Genomic DNA, 25,769 nt, shown 5'->3' with positions numbered 1-25,769 from the left:
CTGCCCTTTGATTCTAAATGGTAGCTATGCTGGGTGGAACACTCTTGGCTCTAGGTCCTTGCTTTTCATGACTTTGAATATTTCTTACCAATCCCTTCTAGCCTGCAGAGTTTCTTTTGAGAAATCAGCTGACAGCTTTATGGGAACTCCCCTGTAGGTAACTAACTGCTTTTCTCTTGCTGCTTTTAAGATTCTCTCTTTATCTTTAACCTTTGGCATTTTAATAATGCTGTGTCTTGGACTGGGCTTCTTTGCATCCATCTTGTTTGGGACTCTGTGTTTCCTGGACTAGCATGTCTATTTCCTTTACCAAATTAGGGAAGTCTTCTTTCATTATTTTTTCAGATTTCTAATTTCTTGCTCTTTCTCTTCTGGCAGCCCTGTGATGTGAATAGTGTACCTCTTGAAGTTTTTCCAGAGGCTGCTTATCCTGTCTTCATTTTTTTGGATTCTTTTTTCTTCTTTTTGTTCTGATGAGTTGTTTTTTGCTTCCCTGTGTTCCAAATCATGGATTTGATTCTCAGCTTCTTTCACTCTGCTGTTGTTTTCCTGTAAATTATTCTTCATTTCAATTAGTGAATCTTCATTTCTGACTGGGTCTTTTTTATGCTGTTGAGTTACTTAAGCATCCTTATAACCAGTGTATTGAACTCTACATCTGATAGATTGCTTATATCCATTTTGTTTAGTTCTTTTTCTGAGGTTTTGATCTCTTCTTTCATTTAGATCATGTTTTTTTGTCTTCTCATTTTTACAGCATCTGTATGTGTGTTTCTATGTATTAGGTAGAGCTGCTATGATTCCCTGTCTTGGTAGTGTGCCCTAATGTAGTAGGTGTCCTATAGGGTCCAGTGGCACAGCCTCACCGTATCACCCAAGCTGAATACTCACAGTGTGCCCTTTGTTTGGGCATCCTCCTCTTGTAGCTGAGCCTTGATTGCTGTTGGCAGGTCAATGGGAGGGATTACCTAGGCCAGTCAGCTACAAAGACAGGCCATGACCACTGGTCATCTACCTCCATCCTCTGTGGAGAATGAGCTTTGCAGGGGCAGGATGGTGTTGCTCCATCATGGTCTGTAGCTGTCCACTGGATTGCAGGCTCTCAGGTTTCCCACATATTGCAGGCCAAGGTCATCTCCTACCTGTGTTTTGCCTGGTGCCAACCTGCCTGGGCCATAAAGCAATCTGAGATGGCTGCTCCTTGTGGTGAGCTTGGAGATTCCCAGGCAAAGCTAAGTGTGAATCTATGCTGACTGCTGCTAGTGCCTGACCTGGGGCCACCTACTTAGAGGTACTGGTGCTGGAGGCTCAGTGAGACCAGCTGGTGCTTGTTTGAGAGGATTTAGGATGTTATAAAGCATGAGTCAAGACAAGCCATCCATGTGGAAAAGTCTCATTTAACAGCTTGAGTGGGCCCGTTATTTGGGTGGGGAGGAGTCTCAGGGGATCTCCAGGGCAAGGTCAACCTTGTCAACCAGGTTGATGGAGTCTCAGATAAGGCACCAGCCTGGCAGCTCTGTTGCTCTGTGGGGGGAGGGGGCAGAAAAGGGACAGTGGCCTCTGCCTGCCTTTTTGTGTGAGAGAAAGCTGTCCCCCAGCTCTCATCTTGATGCCAGATACTTCTGTTTCTCCCTGTATGCCACTGGTGTCTTTTAAGCTGCTACCCCAAGTGGTGGAGCTCAGAGGGAGGGAGCCTGAGTAAGTCCATGTGTGGGTTAAGAGGAACTGCTTGGAACTCTAGAAGTTTCTTTTCACCAACTCAACTCCTGCTATGTTTTGAAGCCAGAAATTATGGGGACTTAATCTTCCTGACACTGTAACCATGGGCTGGGGGTCTTGGTATGGGCCTGGGACTCCTTGCTTCTGAGTTATCCCTACCAAGTTTTTATCCACTGCACGTGGATGTGGGACCAGCCCATTGTGCATCTGTGACCTTTCTACCAGTGTAGATAGATGTGGTTTCTTTAATTCTATAGTGGTCATACTTCCATTCAACTCAGTTTGTTATGGTTCTGTGTGATGGTTGTTCTACAATTTAGTTGTAATTTTGGTGTGGTAGTGCAAGCAGGCAAGCCTAGTTTACTACTGCTGCCATCTTGACTAGAAGGTCAAACTCCTTAATTTTAAAATAAGAATGATGAGTCTTTTCTTGAGTATCTCAGAGTTGTGGTAACAATCAAACAATAGATCTTAAAATATTTCTGAACCTATAATGCACTATGTAAATAAAAGATTTATTTCCATTTTATTTGACTTTCCACCAAACAACTTTTTAACTGTAGAATATTGTTATTAGGCTCAAATTATATGTATTTTACAAAGTAGTTTCACTAATTTTTATCTCCATTATATGGAAAACTTGATTCACACCTGACTGACTTTAGTTTATCTTCTTTGTTACCTATATTTGTTTTGCTAGACAACAGATTTTTCAAATTGTGCTGGGTTTGTAATTTATATTGTTTGACAGAAGATCTCACCTCTCTAACATATGGGTTTTATCAAATGGTAGTTTCTAATTTCTTAATACTATAATTGTTACAAAAACTTACCCTGGCCTTAAGAATATCAGTTTTCATGATCCTTTCTGGAACCTAATAGGGAGGCTTACATTGGCCATGGTATTTTTCAAGACACTAAGATTCATTTTATTCATGCACTTATTAAAAATTTAATTATACAGTATTTACTATGTGCCTGGGTACTCTTCTGAGTGTTTTACCCATGTTGGCTTACTTAATCTTTCCACTTCACGATGAGGTGTTATGTTCTGTTATTAACTCCAGTTTACAAAGGAGGACCATAGGCCCAGAGACTTTATGTAACTTGCCCAGGGCCACAAAACTAGTAAACCTAACCAGGATCCAGATTAGACTTTTCTGATTTTTATTCATGTGCTTTTTTAAATTTCTGATCTTTGGGGATAAACCTGTCTACATTTTAAATAATTAGTCTATTTTCTATTATCACTTCAAAAATATGGTACTGTGACAGCATTAGATATATTTTAAAATTTATGTTTACTACATTGCTGTATCATGTCCCTCCAAATTATATCTTCTGAGAATGCCCCTTGACATTGCCACAGTTTTATATTTAGGAATATTATGCCATTTTTTTCTACCTGTCAGTACTTGTTTCTTCAAAAATGAAAAGAATCAACTATTAGCTTACTAGATGCTAGAATTCGAGTATATGACTGTATGTTGATAAGATATTTGAATATACTTTCTTTAGAATATTAGAGTTTATTCAGCATCTGAGGAAAAAAACTTAGTGTTTTCTGTGTATGTGGGGGGAGGGTGTAGAGATATAGATACAGATCATTAGCTTTACCACCAAGGATGTAATACCTCAGTACATACTAGAAATAAAGCCAAGGGGGGAGTGTGAAGGTGGAAGAGGGTATAAGGAGGATAAATAGCAATGGAAAAATTACAATAAAAAAAGCAGTAAGTCTAAGACTAAAAAATATTACTATTAAAATCTAATTCTTAGCAGAGGGCTGTTCCACTGAAACATTCAAATATCTGGCACAAACATAATTTTCATTCCTTGGATGGAACCTCAACCAGAGCCTTTCATCCTCGGACTGGATTGCCTCTTCTGTCAAGTCCTGTAAGTATTTTTCTCTTATCCCGTGTTGAGAACTTGAAGATATCTTAAGTGTTTGTATATCTTTTATCAGCATCATTCTGGTGTAAAAAACATTATAAACTTCTATTCAATATGGTGGACTGAGTTGATACAGGAAGGCCCCCTTCTCCTTCCCAAACACAGAAATCCTGGATAAAAACATAACTCATAAATACATAATATAGTATAAGAGGAATAAAGGTAAACCTCTGGATACTAACTTGAGCAAGTATGGCCCACTGGAATATCTGAGCTTAAGATCATGCTAGGGTTTAATGCCCCTGCTGGGATAGGAGTCAAGGCTGTGAGTCTGCTCCAGTCACAGTTGAGACCTAAAACCCAAACTCTTCATAAAACTAGAAACAGGTGAACCACCCTTATAGAAATAGGACAGGAGGAAAAAAAATCACCCAATTACTTAATGGTGCAACAGGGAGGTGCGTAGAAGGTGGGAAAAGAGCCCCCAAAAGAATTCTGACTTAAATCTAAGCCACCCATGGTAGGAATTCTGAATTTGTGCTATGAGGTTCAGAAACATCTAGCTAAAAAGAAATAACCATAAACTAAATTGAAACATGTGAAATCCATTGAGTCCCAGCAGAAGAACCATGAAACTATCCCACATCTGTAACCCATGGCACCAAGGATTTATTTTCATAGGAAACAACTCTTGCTGAAGATAACCTCAGAGGAAAAACATTACAATGCACCTTAAAGAATCAGCAGGAGCTAGAAGTGGGAGAATTCACATTTAGGAATTCTGTTATCAGAGAAACCAAAAAGAGAATAAAAAATAATTCTGTTTAAAATGTTTCAAGGTATAAATAAGGTAAAGACAGATGAAAATCAGAGAACATGTGGATTTGGAAGAAAAAAAAACAACTAAATAGGAATTCTAAATGTGAAAAATGTTATAAATGAAGTATACACAGAAGTGGACATACACATGTAGATGGATTAAACAAACTAGAATTAGCTAACTAGAGATGCAGTGAATGGATTAGACAGATATGAAGAAAGCACTTAGAATAGTGTACAGAAAGGAAGCAATATAGTAAAATATGAAAGAGCCATGGAGGATAAAATGTGATACTCAATATAAATCTAGTAAAAATGCCAAAAGGAGGACTAGATGCAATAAGGAAAATGCAGTATTAGAAGAAATGAAGGTAGAGACCTTTCCAGAATTGAAGGACAAGTTTAGACAGAAAATTTCATATTAAGTGCTGACTACAGAGACTAGCGTGGTGTACTCACACAACTCTCAAAATATTAGGTTGTCTAGACTTTCAGCAGCATCTGTTTTTTCTTACCACTTATACACCAATCATTCAGGTACTTATACATACTTAATATGAATTCCAGAAACATCTGTCTAATTTGCATGTTGTGTATCATTTTACCTTTAATTTACACTTGGGCCTTTCATTTTTAGGATATTTTGAATTAGATGGTGGTTTGTCCTAAGTGTACTTCAAACTCCAGATGTAGTATTTTTCAAATCTTCCCTCTGTGAAGCCCCAGGGCTCTTGGGAATATGTAGGGCTGTGGGTATGGGCCGAGGAGTCACCCTGCTGGTTGGGCCCCAGGCTCCCATTGCCATTAAATTCTGGTTTTCCTTTTTATTTTAAAGCTATAAATCTTTTATTTCTGCTCCTACAATATACAAATATATAAAATAAAAACGTCTCATATACTGGGATTCCATTTAGGATTTGAGTTTAGAAAAAACTGGTTTTGCTTCTTAAAAAAAATGAAAACCTAGTAAAAGTGCCTTTATTAATCATATCTTTTCACACTAGTTAATAAAATAACATTAAAACAGTGTGTAATAAAGAGCATGATTTTAAGTAAGCTGTGACAGGAAAAGTTTATTATTTTTAAAATACAATTAGGTTTCATTTGAAAGGTATTGTATCAATTTAAGAAGAAATTAGTCTTCATAAATTTCACAAATGATTATTTTGACCTTAGGTTCCTCAAAGAAAGACACAATCAGGTTGCTTTGATCTGGATTCTTCATTACTGCATCTGAAAAGCTTGTCATCTAGAAGGTATTTATCTTAAAATTTATTTGTGTACATGACATAGTATTACACAAAATTCTGACCTTTTACAATAAATAATGTTGGCTTTAAATACAAAAACTTGACAAGAATCTTCTTTTCCAATTGGTTATCATTTTTAGTCTGTTTTACACACACACAGCTAGAATGAATTAAGGAGAAATTAATACTACATATGGTCATCATAATGAACAAACTCTTAACATTGGTTTTAATATTTAGGTGGGTTTGTGTATTTTTGGTCATTCACCTCCCCTTTTGCCCTATACCCCTTTGCAAAAAGGCCTCAGCATTTGTTCCACATTGACATATAATACTGTCATTCTTTAGTCACATAATTTTTCTTTGTATTCTCAGTTTTAACTGAAAATGAAGACCGATAAAGGAGATTAAACTATTATATATTTCTAGTAGTAGATGCCACTATGTGGTATGTTATAAATTCCACCATGAAACCTTCCTGGATGTTGATATTTTTCTTTATCAAATATTATAACATTGATTATAAAATCTAATCAGGAATGTTAAACTAGATATTTTATATCTTAAAATGTGTTTATATTTTCATTATGGCAGTTTAATTAAATTAGTTGGATTATCTTAATTTAATTTAAGGCAAAAGTAAATTAGAAAGTATTGTAGTTAATACGTCCGTTTGCTACTTTTTATTTTTTTTACTAGTTCCCGGCCATGTATAAACATTGAAGATGATCCAGAAATTCATGAAAAACCATTCCTGAGTTCTAGTGCTCCACCTATAACAAGTCTTAGTCTCCTAGGAAATTTTGAGGTATGTTTTTTTTTAACTATTTTAAGAGTTGAAGTTTCTTAAGTTAGATCCAGGGTATAATTTATGTCATTTATTTATGAAAGGGAAACAAATAAATGGGTTATATTTTTCCAAAGTCTGGAAACCACCTTTCTTTCCTTTTTCTTTTTTGTTTTCCTTTTCCTCCTGTGTTCATGAAAAGTGAAGTTGGAAGAGTTGTTAGCAGTGACATCTTAGAATTGGATAGCTTGTAAAGGAGACAGAGGACTTAGATGAAATCAGGTTGGATTGAGGTATCTGTTACTCTAACTGCAGGGTAGATTTGACTCTTCTTCTTACCTGATAAAATTGGCTCTGATACCGAGGAAGGATGATGGTGTGCTGATAGTAGCCTCTTCATGATCAAGGAGGTTGATTTTTTTAAATGATTTTATTTATTTATTTTTAGAGAGTGGGGAAGGGAGAAAGGGAGAGAAACATCAACATGTGGTTGCCTCTTGTGCACCCTCTACTGGGGACCTGGCTCACAACCCAGGCATGTTCCCTAGACTGGGATTTGAACCTGCGACCCTTTGGTTTGCAGGCTGGTGCTCAATCCACTGAGCCACACCACCAGGCTGAAATGTTTCTTATACCTGGGAAGATAAACACTAGATTGTTAGAATGGTTATCTCAACAAGTAAGCTTGAGAGAGATGGATAAGCATTTTCCCTGCTGTTCATTTTTCTGTACTTCTAAGTTTTCCTTAAGACACATATTTCTTGGTTAAAAGTTATAAGTATTTGGTTTTCTCTTTTGATGGAACTTTAGTATATGACCTAATAAGATTTTGAGTGCTTCTCTGTAGCTAGCACCATGTATGGGCTCTATAAAATTTCTGATACTACACCTGCTCTGGTCAAGTATATTATATTTATAAGAGAAAAGAATAATATATTAAACAATCAGGTCTAACTAATGGTGAAATTCAGGGATAGTTAAGCATGGGTTGGAGTAGTGAAAGGAGGCCAAATTTTATAGGATGGTAGAAGATTGCTGGGGGAATGGTTAATTTCAGGTCAGATGAACATCTGAAATGAGGATGTGACAATGGAGCAACATCTTTTCTAATGCTAGAATGCATAATGATGTATTTTTTTAAATAGAAAACAAAATGAATGAGTTAACTGTTTAAACTTATAACTCAAAAATTAATTTGTCTTCCAGGAATCTGTCTTGAACTATCGATTAGATCCTCTTGGCATTGTTGATGGCTTTACTGCCGAGGTCGGGGCCAGTGGTGTTTTTTGCCCCACACACTTGGTTCTTCCAGTTGAAGTGTCATTCTACAGTGTTTCAGATGATAATGCTCCCTCTCCTTATATGGCAAGTATTTTTAACATTGTCTTTTTCTGCTAAAGTCAACCAACTTAATGACAGATGTCTTCAATTAAGTTCAAGGAGATTGAGGGACTGCTTTGGTGCAATGCTTGAAAATATAAAGTAAGAGAAAGTTGAAGGCTGAATAGAGACTAATGAATATACCAAGCAAAATGTTACCTCACAGCTTCTTTCTGAGCTAGATATAAAAATAGATATCCTCCTTTGTATTTGGCAGTGGTGCTGAAAATTGTTTCTCTGTGATTTGAAAAAAATAATGAAAAATTTGATTAGTGATTGACACCATAAATCCTTATCTTTCCAAGTTCACCCAAATTCTCAAGTGCTTACTGGGCACACTGCTCCCACAAGGATTGTCTTCACATGTGATCCTCATCTCAGTAGAGTTTAGGTAAAAATTTGGTGACCAAGGCTTCTATGAGGCCCATTTATCCACCTCCTCCTGTTTGGTTTGTCTTTGGGCCAGTTTATTCTAATTCTAGGGTTCTTTAGAATATTAGTTATTTCTGACTGTGTACAAATGTCTTACTGTAAAGTAAGATAACTAAGGGGAATTAGAGCACAGTTTTAAGCCTTAAAATCCTATGATTTCATCTTTCCCATTTTTTATTCCAATGGATTAAGGATAAAATAAGCCTTCAACTACAAAAATGGTACCGAGTCCTGGAGCATGATTAGTATCAGCCCTTTTCCAAAACACAAAGAGGGAAAAGTGGCTAGCAGTCAATGTAAGTCTATAAAAGGATTATAGGGACAGTATCAAATACAGAGGTAGAGCTGGGCTTTCATGTTTAGTCTTACTTTGAGAAATCCGAGGTATGTATTGCTATAGGCACAGAAACATACAGCTCTCATCTTGCTACTTGAATATCCCAGCTACCACCTGGCTCAATGCTTCCTCTCCCCCGTCTTTTAGATTTTTAAGGATAGTAATAACTGTCTTTTGTTACTAATAAAAGTTGTGAAAAGGGAATTTACATAATTGAGAAATAACAGATAAAGGAAAGTTTTACTTTTTTAGGGACTGATATAGCTTACTCATTATTGGCATAGTTTGCTCAAGAAAGCCTTACTCCATTCTAAAAGTGGACATTTTACTCAAGATCCTGATCAGCATTTTCTACTTTGATAGAAAAGGCATGCTGGTGTCTGCTCATTTATTTGAAGTTTTCTTTTCCCAATAATATTTATACTTGTGGGTCATAATCACAATGCACAACATTGGTTATTATGAAAAACAAGGCCTATACCTTTACAAACCTGCCATATCATATAAGCCATCAATTTTATTCATTTACCATAGAAAGAGGTATATACTTTTCTAGTATAATTCTTGGAAAAAATAGGTGCTAATTTTTGGTAATTAATATAATGGAAGGTACCCTTTGAGATAAGTTCAGTATCAGGATAAAAGTGTATCATACTGGAATGCTTACAATATTAGAATATAAATGTGAAGATGCCTATTTTGTTTTACTATGAAGAACATCAAGAAGTCTCATCAGTTTCACATATTCTTCTGATACATAGTGATAGAAAATTGAAAGATAAGATCTAAAATACTGTAATCTGTCATTAGTGTATAGAGTCCAGATGACCATTAGAATGGCTCAGAAATAAGATAAAACAGTGAATTGGCTGAAGATCAGCTCAAGTAAATATCTTTGAGTGAAATTTATCAGCAAGAGTTCATTTATAAAAGCAAAACAGCATTTATCCTTGACCTTGGTTGACATCTAAAAAATAAAACATCAAGAGATAAAGGATTTTGTCACTCTGTCTCCAGAAAGTACACACAAATGGTTATGGATTATGAAGAAATACTGGAAAGAGTTTAAATCAGGTTATTAAGCTAGTCTATTCTTAAAGAATCTCTGATTTACTTTTTTCTGATAATATTCTTCAGTAAACTTTCCATTATGTAATTTTTTTCTAAGTCAGTTTACTCATTAGAAATGGGTTTCCTTCCCAAATGATGCAGTCCAAATCTTAGACCACACATCTTTCCTATTGTAAATTAATAAAATTAATCTTGTTCTTCAGGGAATCTTATTTATATATAGGTAATTCCATCTGTTTTCAAAGGACTGATCATGTTTTGATAAGATAATATATATCACAGACCAGCAGAGCTGAGACACCAAACTCCTACTTGTTACTGTAATAATAACCTTGGGACCTCTCATTATAAATTACACAAATGACTTACAAAGTTAAAATTTTAGTGCAGAAAGTTTGTGTGTATAGAAGTGGTACAGGACTTTTCATTAAATAACTCCTTGAAAATTAACTCAAAGTCATGTAATATCTCTCTGCAACTGGGTGTCAGTGGTAAAAATGTTCTTCCAGTGTTGTATAGTATGGCAACTTTCCACAGACTAGAAACTATTACGTGGTGGAACCAAGCAGGAATGTCTAAAGCAGGTGTGCCAGTAGCAAATTCATGGTATAACTTGTATTATCATATTAACAGGTCATATATTATTTTCTTCTATTTGTAAGTGACCAAATTAAGATAAACTTCCTTCTGTTTTACCTAGCTTTGTATATTCTCTTTTCTACAATAATTTGAGAATAAGTTTTTGTATAAGATTTGACTCAATTTAGTTTATCTTAACCTTTCTATTCTACACTCAAATGCCAGAAGTACAGCAACTTTTACTGTATAAAAATATTGATATGCTGACCAATTAATTATTAAAATAATAAAAATATAATAATGTAATTCTAATCATTTCTCAGTTCCTTTCTAATTCCTAATTTACCAATGCCACAGCAATCTTAACATGGCTTAGATAAGTATTGCCTTAAACTTTAAAGTTTTTTAAAAAAATCTGTATCCTTTCTTTATAAATTAATTTAGTTACTATTATCATGTTCTGAAAGCTATTATAATTGCCATATATTAAAGGAAATACAGGCTTGGTAGAAGCTTTTTAAAGAGTTTTTGTTTATTTATTTTTAGAGACTAAAGAGGGGAAGGGAGGGAGAAAGAGAGGGAAAGAAACGCTGAATTGGTGCCTCCTGTATGCTCACAACTGGAGACCTGACCCCAGACCCAGGCATGTGCCCTGACCTGGAATGGAGTTGGTGACCTTTTGGTTCACAGGCTGACACTCAATCCACTGAGCCACACCAGCCAGAGCAGCTTGCTGATAGTTTTTGCTTCACCAGTTTTCCTTTATTTGTTTAGGGGAGGGTGGCAAGGAAGAATAGTAATATATTGCTTGGAGCAGTGTGATTATAAAATCATTTATATATATATTTTTTTTTACTTTTTCTTTCTGGAACTAGGAAGAAGAGGGGCAGTATATGCCACTGAATTTTTCATATAGAGCAGGTTGTAAGGGAGAAAGTGTTAAAAGCTTTGTTGTTATTTTCATTAGGGATGCAGTTTGTATATATGCCATTTTCATGTTCTAAATGACCATGTGATAAATCATATTCCTCAAGAACCACATTTCTTCTCTCTGAGAATCTCCATATTTTGCCATATATAATGCACACCCACAGTTCTGTGCACATTATACACGGAGTTATTATGCCCATGGTATGTAATCATTATACCCATATATAATACATATCCTTCTTTTACCCTCAAAAATTTGGGCAAAAAAACACATTATACATGGCAAAATACAGTGAGTATCACAATCACCGCCTGTTGTCATTTGATTGTTCTGGTTATCTAGAAATTGTCACACAATCAAAGCTCCCCTTGTTTTAATTTATACTTCTTTCCCATTTGGGGACTGTTGCAATGATTAGAACATCCTTCTCATAAAACTATGTTATATAACCCAGCAGTGCTTCTCAAATGTATGTATGATATCATCTGGGAAATCTTGTTAAAATGCAGACTTGATTTGGTAGGTCTGGGGAGAAGCCAGAAATTCTGCATTTCTACCAAGTTCACAGGTGTTGCTGATGATGCTGGTCTGTCTCTAATCCATATGTCTGAAGAACTAACTGGACTTTTGGCTAAGACTTAGGTCCTTCCACATTCTTAACTTTTTATATGGCCAAAGACTAAAAAAAATATTTTTCTTCTTCAACTCCTTCCTCCTACATAATACAAGGGAATAATCTTACCACTTCCCTTTATCCTTTCAGGGAACTTCTTACATCTATATCTTATATTTTAATAGAAATTTCAAGCAGTATCATGTTATATAATTGTTATTTATTTGATATATTTATTTGTTATTTATTATACATTTGATGTTATATATTATTTATTGCAACATCTCTGGGAAGAACAATAAACTCTTTTTATACCAGTGGGGCCCTCACTATTTCATACTCATAGAATGTATCTGTATTAATGCAATGTGAATGTTTTTCCATACAGATAGAATTCTGAAATTTTAGTAACTAATTGGTTTATTATTATTTTAGTCTTTTATATACATATGCATCAATTTGTACTCAATTTGTCTTCTTTTATTTCAAGGGTGTGATCACTTTAGAGTCCCTTGGTAAAAGGGGTTATCGAGTACCTCCTTCAGGAACAATACAAGTGGTATGTGTTTTATAGCCTACAATTGCAATAATCATTCTCTCACATACATATAGAACTTAGCCCTTTCTCCTGCTGCTGCTGCCGCAACAACTTTGGTAAGTAACAGTGGGGCTGCAGCTTTCTTTGGAGTTTCCCTGCTCTGCCCCAGGAATGACCATTTGGGGCCTCCATAAAAGGAAAGCATTAATAAACTAATTAAGGTGAATGCATTAGAAAAAAATAGTATTATGACAGTTTACATAACTTAAATAGAGCTATTTTCAATAAAATCAGAACTTAACAATACCAGTGTCTTGTTTAAAATAGTAAGCTAGATTGAGACTTACCTATTCAAAATGAGACCCTGAATATTTGTATTGCTTTGGCAGGACAACTTGGAAAACAAAATTATATTATCCCTAGGGTAATTTCTAAATAGATGTAATGAGATGGTTACACAAAACGTAGTCTGACAGATGTAGGGGCAGAGAAGGCATGTTTCCTGTTGGCAAAGTGTTGATCTAGTTTGGGTTCAGGAGAACTCTTCTAGCCCCAGAGCAATCCTTCATCATCCTTGGTTTAAGGTTCTCAGGAGAGTAATTTGATATAAGGGCCACTTTACCACTGAGATCATCTCCAAGTCAGATCCAGGAAAATCTTGAAAGCCCAGAAGTCTATCTGTTACAGAGTTGGCTTTGCATATTAAAAAGAGTCTCACTGATATATGTCACTTATACCTCAATAAAGCTAAAATTTTTTTAAAAATCTAGTGAGTTCCTCACACTTAGGATCTGGTATAATTCAACAAGACTTTTTATGACCTTTGGCTTCATCAGACCACTTTTACTCGCCACCTTTGTTCCTGTACAGAAAAGGAGTCTATACAATTGTTTATTGCATATCACACAGGAATGAAGCATAGTACCATGCAAATATGTACATATATGTAAGTTTTACTCAGGAAGAATCACTGCATATTAAAGTAAAATTTATTTTGAGTGGAAATCTTGAACTAGAAGAAGGATAATCTGTTCTCTTGCTTCTGGCTGTGTAGTTCATGTGAAAGTATGAGTCACTGGAAAGCTAGCTGTCAACTGTCATAACGAAGCATAAATACAAAGGCAGCACATTTACCTCTTGTTTGAGGACTGCCAACTTTAATGGTTACTTTTAAACATGAAATTTAGGTATGTCTTTAATTTCTTACATAGTTTAATTATGTGTAAACATGGTTTGAACTCCTGGCTTGCTAGTTGTGTGCTTTGCTGAATGTATTATCCTTAATCTTTAGACTCACTAGATTTTAAAAAGTTGGATCATAATATTGATATATTTCTCATTTTGATTCAGTGAGTGATGTCCAGTGCCACGGATGAGCTTCAGAAAGCATGGGCACCAAGTTACCTATTGATGTGTTGGTAATTTGGTTAAAGTCAGAGCAGCACCTTGGGATTTTGTTTGTAAATTAGTCTTTTAAAAACTAGTATTAATTCAAATACATATTTTGGTCTATTTATGATATTGATGATTTTAAAAAGTGTCACTGCAGTTTTTGAAATGAATCCAATTATGAAAACACAAAGTTTTATTTAGTCTAACATGTAACTAATAGTAATGAACTTTAGTTTCTAAACTTCAAGCATTTCAAATAAGAAAAATTCTCCTTTTTGAGAACATATTTTATTTGTATTTTGTCTTTTAATAAAATTTCTTTTAATGTAAAATTACTTTCAATATAGGAAAGATTTTAGCTTATATGAATTTAAATAATATTTTCAATGTTAAATATCCAAAGAGAATATATTTTAAATTTTATAACCATATGTACCTAAAACACCAAAAAGTCTAACTTTACCAAACTTTTATTTTTTTAAATTTCTATTTAGTCACTATAAAGATGTGAAGAAAATTAAAATTCTGTTTTATGAAACTTACAGGCACACTTTAATGAAACTAGTTTTTGAAATAAATGAACTGGAATGTTTTAATCCAGTGAGGATATATTTTGCTTAATCTAGTGGAACAATTTCTTAAAATATGAACAAGGAGTAAAAGTTATATGTTGTCTATTAATATGAAATGTGTGACTAAAGATTTAGATTGTTTTAGGATTTTATGTTATTAAAAATATTAGCTGAACCATTTTTTAAAATACTGAACATCAGCCCATAAACTTCTGAAATCTCATTACCTTTAGTCCCTCAAACTGAATTATATCCACTGGGATTAATTTATTATTTTAAAGTCTTTTTTTATTGGCACAACCATTTTGAGTAAAATCAGTAAATCACCATTTTAAAAAATTCTTTTTTCTATATTGTTTCTTCAGACCTTATTTAATCCTAATAAGACTGTGGTGAAGATGTTTGTTGTGATATATGACTTACGAGATATGCCAGCCAATCATCAGACATTCCTACGACAAAGAACTTTTTCTGTACCAGTTAAACAAGAAATGAAGAGAAGTGTTAATAAAGAGAACATTCGACATACAGAAGAACGGTTATTACGCTACCTCATACATCTGAGGTAATGTTTGAAATGAAGATAAAAGTGTTACTTTAGAAGAACAACTCTAAAATTTTAGGCTTATATTAAAAACTGTCACTGACTAGACCAGTGTCCCTTGGAATTTGGGTAACTCAGAAACTCTGATAATATGCCATGATGCAGAAAACACATGGCATGTCTTCCTGCAGTCATTACTACTTCCAGAATTAGAGGGGTTGTCATTTATAGCTATAATGCAAATATTTCATATCAAAACAAATGCTAAGTCTGGGGCAGTGAGATACATTTTATTAACCAATTGCTGTCCAATAGAGTTATGATGTGAGCCACATATGTAATTCTATATTTTCTAGTAACTATATTTTTAAAATATTAAGAAAAAGGAAGATTAATAATATATTTTATTTAACCCAACATATCCAAATGTGATAATTTGAATGTATAATCATTATAATACTATGAGTGATATATTTTATATTCTTTATTATAACAAACATAAGATATTTGATTTTTTATTATTTATACTGAATACTAAAATCAAGCACATATTTTACATTAACAGCACAATTCATGTTAAAAAATTTTATTGATTAGTTTCTTTTAAAGAAAGAAAGAAACATCAATTAGTTTTTCCACTTATTTATGCACTCATTGGTTGATTCTCTTTTTTTTAATATTTTATTTGTTTATTTTTAGAAAGAGGAAGGAAGGGAGAAAGAGAGGGAGAGAAACATCAACATATAGTTGCCACTTACACACCCCCAACTGGGGACCTGGCCCACAACTTAGGCATGTGCCCTGACTGGGTATTGAACCAGCAACCCTTTGGTTCACAGCCTGGCACTCAATCCACTGAGCCACACCAGCCAGGGACCATTGGTTGATTCCTGTATGTGCCCTGACTAAGGACCAACCTTGGTATATCAGGATGACACTAACCAACTGAACTACCCAGCTAAGACTATAGCACAATTTAGTTTAAACCAGCCATATTTCAAGTGCTTAGTCACCATATGTGGCTAGTGGCTGCTGTTTTAGACAGGGAAGTTACTAACCTTCATTCATTCCATGAATATTTATGTGTTAGGCCTGTTTCTAGGCACTAGGAAACAGCTGTGACAAAATCTCTGTTTTCATAGAGTTTATATTTCTAGTAATTCCTTTAGAAATATCTTTTTTGCTGACTCTTACTACCAAGCTCACAGCTGTAGGTTGTGAGAAACCACTTCTTTGCCCTTGAAGTCCAAGTTGCCAGCATCCTAGAGTAAGGTTTTCAGACCTGAAATCTTAATATAGCTTTCAGGATTAATGAACAAGTCTATTTGTTAAGAGAGAGCTCAGTAGGCTTTTGCTTGTAACTCTATTCCTAATATTTTTCTGATGCCATTTATAGTAAGTGCTCCATCACACCAATGACAGTAATTCATTTTAGCTGAACTCCTTATTCCAAGAGTCCTATTCATCAGGAGAAGGCATCTTACATCCAGGGCCCAGACAGAGTGCGTCTTTAATCTCTTACTGATGGTGACCACCCACTATCTTTCAGTAGATTTGCTTTGTGGTGATTCTAGAGTGCAGAAGGAGTCAGCTGTATACTTAAGTCCTATACTTGAAAATGTCCATTAAGTTCACTGGGTTCCCTCCACCTCCCCCATAGCACTGCTTAATTGGTACTTCTATTTGGGGTCTTCTGCCTGATGTTCTGCAACCTAAGGACGTGTTGAACCAACACCGTATATTTAAACCCAACTTTATATCACCTGACATCAGCCTCTTGGAAATGCTGAACAAATTGTGGGAATGAAAAATATACCAAAATAGACTTGGAAGATTTTTTTAAAAAGAAATGGTATAAAATAGCAGACTATAAGAATTGCTCCCAGCCCAATGTAGGAAAAAGATTCAACTCTCTTTAAACTTTCATTTGATACCATTTCTCTTGAAGTTTTAATAACCGTAGCTATAGGTAACCAGCATTTACCAAAGTAAAAATCAACTATCCCTGCTTTTATAGTCCCTACTTAATGATTAGATACTTTAAATGTTCTAAAGAAACCTCTTTGCAAAGTATGGCATAGTTCCCAAAGCTCACCATGTTCTCCCTTAGATTGAGATAATGAAAAACTTCAGAGAGAAGAAGAGAGTGAGATAGTCACAGGGGTCTGCTTTAATATACACAGCTGACCACCAGATTTTTCAGCTAATTTAGGAATGAAAGAACACAAACCCAAAGAGTTTATCCTGGTATGAAAAGGGAAAACTAGAGAAATTAGCACCAAAGGCTCTGTCTGACTATCTGCTTATATGAGTTTTTATAATTAAAGATTCCAGTGTGTGTTATGCTATAAATATTAATTAGCAGGGGATAGCAACTGTTCCATATACAGTTTAGATACCATTTTCATTTCACTGCTAACTTTTTAAATTATTTTTAATGGTGACTAGGCTTCATTTAGCTACTGCTGATGATAGCAGTCCTTTCTCTTCCTGTGATTGTCCTCAAACTGTGATAACCTTCAGTGGCAACTTTTCAAGTGTGGAATCAATTTTAATGTACCCAAAATTGGGGGGGGGGCAAGTTGTGTGAAATTATCAATCTGTGTGGCTAAAAGATGCTAGAGCTGCAAAGCCCAAATGTAGTATAATTGGCTGTTGTGAACTGAAAGTTGACACTGTATAGGTGAGGAGAGGTGCACGTGGTGTCAGGGGTGAAAGGTATAAAATCAAAAACATGGAATATATTTATTAAAAATTGTGTATTTTTATGTGTTTAAACTTTAGTCACCTTCAAAAATTTCTATTTGATGCAATATACCTATCAAGATATTTTTTTCCACTGCTCAAAACAGTTTTTGAACTTGTCAATTTTGATGTCTTTTAGTGCTTGTGTCGTTTTTGGTTTCACCTCTTCCACATGGGCAAAACGTTTTCCTTTGAGGACTTTTTTTATCTGGGAAACAACAAAAATATGTCACTCAGGGCGAGACTGGGTGAATAGGGAGGGTGGGGCATGGGGGTTTTTGGTCAAAACTGCTGAACACTCAGTGTGGCATGGGCAGGTGTCCTCATAAGTCACCCACTGTGAAATGGGAAAACACGCTGAGTCTTAAAAAAATGCATTGAAGCCGAACTCAGCCTCTCACAACAATACCACATGGTACATCGATACAGATGGGTTCCTGGAACACTCAGTCAGTGGAAGAAGCCTGTATTACAAGGGGCACACCCTCCAGAAGATAATTCTGGCTTTTTTTGGATCTGTCCTTCGTATGTGCCAGATTCACAGAAGGAGGCATCTCTGGCATTGTACAAGGGAAAGGGGAGTGTGAAGTGTTTACGGAATAGTAAGGAGGAGGCACTTAAATAGCAACACATGCTTTGGCAATACAAGACTTAATATCTTGTTAGAAGTTACTTTTAATGTAATACCTTGGCCAGACTAATTCTTTCTACCTTTAAAATTCAATTATTTGGGGGCTTGGTTTTCATTTGGTTTTTTAAACAAATCATTTTCTAAATGATGCATCTTTTTGTTTGTTTATTTAGGTTCCAGAGTTCTAAATCTGGAAAGATCTACCTCCATAGAGACGTACGTCTCCTGTTCTCTAGAAAGTCAATGGAAGTTGATAGCGGTGCTGCATATGAACTCAAATCTTACACTGAATCGCCAACAAACCCTCAATTTTCACCAAGATGTTGATAAGGACTGACGATGTACAAGTATTTGCTCAGTACCCAAGTTTGAAAATGAAAATTAGTGTAGAACGGAGTGTACCAAATTAACAACCAGGAGAGTGGACCCTCTCCTGTTTTCCTGGACCAGTTTTTATTAAAGGATTCCTGGAATGAGATCCACATATTCCAAGTAGACTGGAAACACTCATGTCCTAAGCCTTTTTGTACTGTTGAAACCACTTCATGGGACATGTTGCAATAGCAAAACCCTCGTTAGATTAGTGTTTACACATTTTATTTCTCAGTTATTTAATATTTAATGTTTTCCTTAATACTCAAGTGATATTTGTCTCTAGTGTTCTGATGTAGCACAAATCCTATGTAAAATCAAACTATGTATTTTTGACGTTAATGTTGAGATCTGAAATATATGCATAAGTCTTTAATTCTGTGTGATGTGTTTAAGTACTATTCATTTAAGTTAATGAAAATGAGAAGGAAATGTTGAGCTTCTTTAAGATTAATGCACTATGCAAGCATGTGTACTTTTTATATGTCTCAAGTGTAGTTCTTACAACTCCCTTTCCAGGTTGCTGTCTCACATGGTAGCCCTTCAACATCCTGTATTGGCAGTGAAGTGTGGACTAAGCTGCTTCACTTTCCCCCTGCAAGTTCAGATTATCATGCCCATTCATATTCCTTCTAGAATCCCTTATCTTCAAAACAGTTCTATTTTTCCTTAATCACTACTAGAGAGGCTTTACATTAAATTGCTGTCCAGTGCTACATAACTTTTGCAAATGGTTAAAAGAATATGTACTTTGAAAAGATTAGTATTTATACTGTAAATATATGCAAAAAACAAAGAAATGTGTATTTGGCTTTTATTTTTAGATAAAACATGTGTGATTGAGTGAATTTCTGATAGCCATCAGACAGTTTCTATTCTAGGTTTATAGCTGACATATAAGAGTTGATGGGGAGCAGGTTTGAGCCTTGTCCTAATTTACTTTCTTACTCAGGATCACAATGAAACGCATTTGGCAGCTGGGAAAACCACCCAGAAAGGGAACTTGACTGAGTGCATCAGAAGCCCTCTTTTTGTTCCCCTCAAAAAGGAAGATGTTTGCGCAGGGACAGTGGGCAACAGCAGATCAGATAACAAGACAGAAATACAGGGACAAAGCTGCAAGTGCAGGTTAGAAAATGGGTACCATTCATGTAGGGCAGACTCAAGAGACCTAGGAACCTAGAACCAGGTGAGCAGTATGGAATCTGAGAGACTGGAAGGTCTTTATTTTGGAACCTGGCTAATGGATAAACTATTCAAGAAAATCTGGACAGATGATGAGTGTGGGTTGGCCAGCAAGAAGCCTCTTATAAATTTATATTTTAAGATACCAGAAGAGAAAAGGCTATTTGTACTTTGTAAAAGTAAAAAAAAGAAAAAGGTATTCAGTGGCACAAATTTATAAATATCTGTTCTCAATCATCAGACTGTATGGAAATAGCATGAGATTGGGACCCAAAAGGTTTGGATTATAATCCTAGCTCCAATGGTATCTGATGGGATTAACTCCCAAGAATCCCCTAACCTTTCTGGGCCTGTGTGATTGAGACGATGGGGTGAGACAGTATTGTTAATGTTCCTTTTCTTCTTGAATTCTGTCATGTAATTCTCGGAATAAGTATTTCAGTACACATATCTAGACTTCTTATACATTGAACAAAAGTTAATATTGATAATTTTATATAAAATTTGGGCCCTGGCTGGTGTGGCTCAGTGAATTGAGTGCCAGCCTGTGAACCAAAGCGTCGCTTGTTCAATTCCCAGTCAAAGCACATGCCTAAATTGTGGGCCAAGTCCCCAGTAGGTGGTGTGCAAGAGGCAACCACACATTGATGTTTCTCTCCTCTTTCTCCCTCTCTTCCCCTTTCTTTAAAAATAAATAAATAAAATCTTTAAAAAAATAAACTTGGAAAACACAAAGTAGTTAAATACCAAATGCCTTAAAAAAATTTTGTAACTTACTGCTTCTTTGGCCCTGGCCAGTAGCTCAGTTGGTGAGATACTTGTCCCAATATAGCAAGGTTGTGGGTTCTATTCCTGGTCAGGGCACATAAAAGAATCAACCAATGAATGGATGTTCCAATAAATGGAACAGCAAGTTGATGTTTCTCCCTTTCTCTTTCTCTCCCTCTCTCCTTGCCCCCTTCATCTCTCTAAAATTAATTTCAAAAATTTATTGTTTCTTTGACCTTTCCAGTAATCCAAAAATAAGAAATGTATATTGTATGAAAGTGTCTTTACATGGCAACCACATTGTAATTTTTACAGAATTCTTTCTAGTACATGGTTTTTCACCTTTCTGGGCACCTTTCTTTTTAAAGAAAATTTCAAAAAGATTGAAACTTCTGGGTGCATGTTGTGCTCTTCTAGGCAGGCTTGTACAAGGGAAACATGTGCTGACATTTTGTCACTCTACTTCTTAGGACCATTTCTGCCCATGTTGTTTTTCCCAGTGAGGTGTAGTCACCCAGCACCTATCTGCTCTCACTTGCCCTGGTACTCTATCATAATAGTTCTTTTCCACCATTCTTTTGTTATAGGTAGAGATTTTACCACGCTTTCTACATCACTGCCCTTTGTATTCACTGATTGTGTCAGTAGATTGTGTGTTGACATGCAGGTATAGATACCAGCAGACAGTTGTCGGTGCTACTACCTATGGTAGATAGTAGAGATTTCCTCACTTCAGGTTCATTTGGCAGTTTTACAGACTAATGAGTCATAACTGGTAACTATCTTTAAGAAGGCACTCCAGAATTTCTTAGAAGAGAATGGAAAATATTAATAAATTATGAAATGGGGACTGGCTGGAAGGCACTCAACAGAAGGATCCTCCCTTCTGCCATTTCCTCCACCAGCTGTCAATCCCACAGGGTTAAAGAAAGGAAACAATTTCCCCTTCAAAATCTTCATCCTTGGGATCCCCACTCTTCTCTAATTCATTTTGTGAATGAAGCAGTGATTCTTTTCAAAATTTAATTTTTAAAAAAGATTTTATTTTTAGAGAAAGGAAGGGAGGGAGAAAGAAGTTGAGAAATATTGATCAGTTGCCTCTCACACAGGCCTGCAAAACCCAGGCATGTGCCCTGACTAGAATCGAATGCGTGACCTGCCTTGCAGGATGACATCCAACCAACTGAGCCACACCAGTCAGGACAAAAGTTAATTTTAAAAACTTACCCAACGCATGTCCATTATAAAAATTTTCATACTTCATAATTATATACACTAAATATGAAAGTCCCTCTATCTGCCTTCTAGCTATCACTACAGAGATGGTCACTGCTAAAATTTTGGTATATAACTCCACCTGGTCTAATAGACCTAGGAACAAACAGTATCAGTTTAGACAGGGAGTAGGCTTTTCATCACAGTAAGATTTCACTCTCAATCCCTAAGACTACTGGAATCAGCCTATTCTACTCCATCATGAATTATCTGTGAGAGATATGTCTTAAACTTGGACACTGGGAGGAGGAAGAGAACATGAATACCTACCTTGTGCCAGACACTGTAAACAATTTATTTAATAATTAAAGTCATACTTTAGAGACCGCATGAATGTATTCTACCATGAAAGAAAAGGAGCTTGAAGAGGTTGCTCACGGTCACACAGTAAACAGAAGGGCCAGGGTGGATGAGATATGTAATAAGGTAATGCCCATTAATCATTAGGGAAAGAAAGACTGATTTTTAAAAAAAGACTTCAGGAACAAATGTCCTAAAGCAATTCAGAAGCCAGTCAACTTAGTTTGTGGTCAGGAAACATGCAAATATAGCTGAGGGAAGTTTTAGAAACACATTGTGGCGAATACTTATTTTTTAATGTTATTTTTTAAATTTATTTATTTTTAGAGAGACAGGAAGGGATGGAGAAAGAAGGAGAGAAGTGCCTCTCCCATGTCCCCAGCGGGCACCTGACCCACAACTGAGGCATGTGCCCTGACCAGGAATCGAACTGGTGATGTTTTGGTTTGTGGGACAGCGCTTAACCAACTGAGCCACACCAGTCAGGACGTGGCAAATACTCTGGGATTTTAAATTTTTAAAAATCTCTTTTAGACCCCACTGCTCATTGTTCTTCTTAATTCAGCATGTTTCTTTTTAACCTTTTCAGTTCATATGAAGGTCTGTCTCAGTAAATCCCAAGAGAAGTGGCATCCTCCACTTTGTAGGTTCTACTTCCAAAACTCAAGTTGTTGAAACAGCTTTTTACAGTTAGCTGACCTGCTTATTCAGGTAAGTTTCCCCAGGCTTTGCTCACAGAAGTCGCCACTTATCCTCAGGATTTTGAGAAATCCGTATCTTACTTGGTTTCCCTGAGTTGACATCCAGTGTCTTCCTATATCTTCCTTTCATTAAAAATGTATTCTATAATATCAGCAATGATGCTTCCTCTCTCAGATGTTTGAAGAATGGAATGGGGTGGGGCATAATCTCATCTTGTTTACTCAGGTTCCTACCAACTAAACCTCAAAAAGATCCCTGATCTTTTTAAAAGTTTTTATATACCTACCAGATTCTAAGCCCCCAAATCATGTGCATGTGTGCATCAGAACCACCAGGAGGAGCTCTGCTAAACATCAATTCTTGGACCTTGCTCCAGACCTAATGAGAAACTCCGTCAATAGGGTTTCTTAGTGGCTGAAATCCCTGTGGCCAATTTTAAGCGTAAACTTAAAATATGGTTTCTCATTTGCATTAGTTACATCTCAAATGCTCAATACTCATATATGGCTAGTGACTACTGTGTTGGATAGCACAGATACAGAATATTTCCATCACTGCAAATTCTATTGGACAGAGCTAACCTACAATATATAGATGGCAATTGAAACTATGATGGTGGAAGTGATTTCCTGGAGGTGTAAAACAAAAGGAGATGGGGTTCCAAGAACAGAATTGTTAGAATTTTACCATTAAGAGACAAGTAGACTCAACAAAGTAGATTAAGACAGAATGGCCAGATTCTTTGAAAGGAGAATCTTTTTTAAAATTGACTTTTAGAAAGCAAGGGGAACAGACAGAGGAACATCAATTTTTTTGTTCCACATACATTCATGGTTGATTCTTGTATGTGCCCTGACCCGGGATCAAACTTGCAACCTTGCAATATTAGGATGATATTCTAAAGCTCTAACCAATTGAGCTTCTAGGCCAGGGTTGGGAGTGACATAATCTTAATGGCTTTAGTACTAAACACATTAGCTACAGGTTGAGAATAGAATGGAGACTGGGACACAAGTCAAGGCCGCACCCTGTTTTTTCTCTTCTTTTTTTACCATTCAAATATTGGACTTTATTTAATGCTTTTTCTAAATCTATTGAAATAATCCATGTGGTTTTTCTCCTTTAATTTAATTAGAAAATTACATTAAAATATTCATGGTAACCATCTGAGCATACATGAATAAACCACAACTGTACACACACACATACAAGAAGGAATGGCCAGAGAAATAGAGAATAAGAGAGTGGTATCCTAGAAGTCAAGAGAAGAAAGTTTTAAGAAACAGGGTGCTGGTGATCATTGTACAATTTTATTTTAGTGTAATTTTTTAAAAGATTTTATTTTGTTTTAGAGGGGAAAGGTGGGAGAAAGAGAGGGAGAGAAACATCAGTGTGTTGTTGCCTTTTGAGTGCTCCCTACTGGGGACCTGACCCACAACCCAGGTATGTGCCCTGACTGGGAATCAAACTGGTAACCCCCTGGTTTGAAAGCTGACACTTGATACACTGAGCCACACCAGCCAGGGCTCATTGTGCAATTTTAAACATTAGGATTATGGGTGATAATGTAGAAAGATATTACTTGGAGAAGGATGGTTTCCCAGACAGGTCCCCAAAATGGGGCATTGGCCTTTGTAAATTCTTCATTGACTAAAGTCAGCCTCCCAGAAATTTAAACCTGCCCCCATGCAAGTGTCATTTTTTTTTTCAGGAAAAAATTCTTTTTACCCAAGGCCACATAAACTGGTTTTTTAATATATGTGTGTCTATCGGATTTTAAACCAAGCTCACAAATACATTTATATAGGATGTATACCAGAATGACAATTTATTAATAAAAATAGAACTGTTAGATGCTTCAGTTAGCCTACACAATGCATTCTGTTTTCTCCCTGTAGTTCTGCATTAAAGGAAGGCACATTTTTAGTAGGTTACTTTGTGAATATGGAATGAGAACTAATATTTAGTTGATCTTACAGTTTCTCAGCTAACCCAGCTGAAGGTACTCTCAAGGGATATCCTTGTCGAAGAGTTGACCTCTTGAACCCTTGTAGTTTAAATACTTCCTTGCCAAACCTCTTCTTTTCTCCAAAGGGAGTGCAGTATAACTGTTAAGCTGCAATCTTAGTACAATTCTTCCAGTTGGAGATTCTACCCAGGACAACCTGGTTGAGTGTTGATGGTTTCCAAATTCCCACAGAACTTCAGTCATTATCTGTTGCTTCCCACTAGTTTAGCTCTTAGAAGGCAATCTTATTTCCAGGCTTCTGGGAACCACTTCACTGGAACCACCAGGTATTGCCAGTGGCTATTCAGACACCGAGTAGTGAGGATTAAACGTAAAACCCAAGGATTTGACAGTTAAAGTCGTGGGAGGAGTTTGGCGCCAGCAGTTTCAGTGAAGTTGTGGGAGAAAACAAATGAAGGAAAGTTGAATTCCTTAGTCAGATACTTACTGAATACCTAAGAAATGCTGGGGTTCTGGTGAAATATAAGCAAATATAGACAAGGTTCCTGCCCTGATGTGGCTTATTTGAGCAGAAAAGCAGACACTAATAAAGTGGTAATTACTGCCTAATGATACAATATGTGTTGAACTATACAGAGATGTGATAGCATTTAGGAGGTGGATCTGACCTGGTGTAGGGGCTCGGGAATGAGCTTTCCTTAAGCAGTGACGTAGGGCAGGGGATGTGAAAGACGAACAGGGTCGGTTAGACGAAGCCGAGGGGAGCGACTTGTGTGGGGAAGCAGCACAGATATCTGGGGAGCCCAGGACCAACTCTGCGTGGCTGCACAGCCCAGGGCGAGGAGGAGGAGCGTGGGACTGGGAGAGTCAGAGGCGTGGAGAAGCGGCTCCACCTACTACAAACTACAACTCCCAGAAAGCATTCGGCAGACGGATGTGAAGTGAGGCCCAGCCGCGACCTT

General features: G+C 36.2%; 1 protein-coding gene across 8 annotated transcripts in view; it reads left to right on the top strand.

Moving 5' to 3' along the window:
• FAM214A (family with sequence similarity 214 member A) overlaps positions 1-19,399 on the top strand; it is a 93,705-nt gene extending 74,306 nt beyond the window's left edge. For 5 of the 8 annotated variants that reach the window (XM_028505815.2, XM_028505816.2, XM_036033685.1 and 2 more), the window contains 7 exons: positions 3,499-3,618; positions 5,611-5,690; positions 6,384-6,492; positions 7,678-7,836; positions 12,305-12,373; positions 14,682-14,881; positions 18,410-19,399. In XM_028505815.2, the coding sequence (XP_028361616.1) occupies positions 3,499-3,618; positions 5,611-5,690; positions 6,384-6,492; positions 7,678-7,836; positions 12,305-12,373; positions 14,682-14,881; positions 18,410-18,563 (891 nt within the window). In that variant the 3' untranslated portion in view covers positions 18,564-19,399. Of the gene's footprint in view, positions 1-3,498; positions 3,619-5,610; positions 5,691-6,383; positions 6,493-7,677; positions 7,837-12,304; positions 12,469-14,681; positions 14,882-18,409 lie in introns of those variants that run through there. The other 3 variants (XM_028505817.2, XM_036033688.1, XR_004904898.1) reach the window with 2 other exon arrangements.
• The last annotated feature ends 6,370 nt before the right edge of the window (positions 19,400-25,769 follow it).

This window comes from Phyllostomus discolor, chromosome 1 (assembly GCF_004126475.2).
Source record: "Phyllostomus discolor isolate MPI-MPIP mPhyDis1 chromosome 1, mPhyDis1.pri.v3, whole genome shotgun sequence".
Classification (NCBI taxonomy): domain Eukaryota; kingdom Metazoa; phylum Chordata; class Mammalia; order Chiroptera; family Phyllostomidae; genus Phyllostomus; species Phyllostomus discolor.
This window is presented reverse-complemented; position numbering and strand designations above follow the sequence as displayed.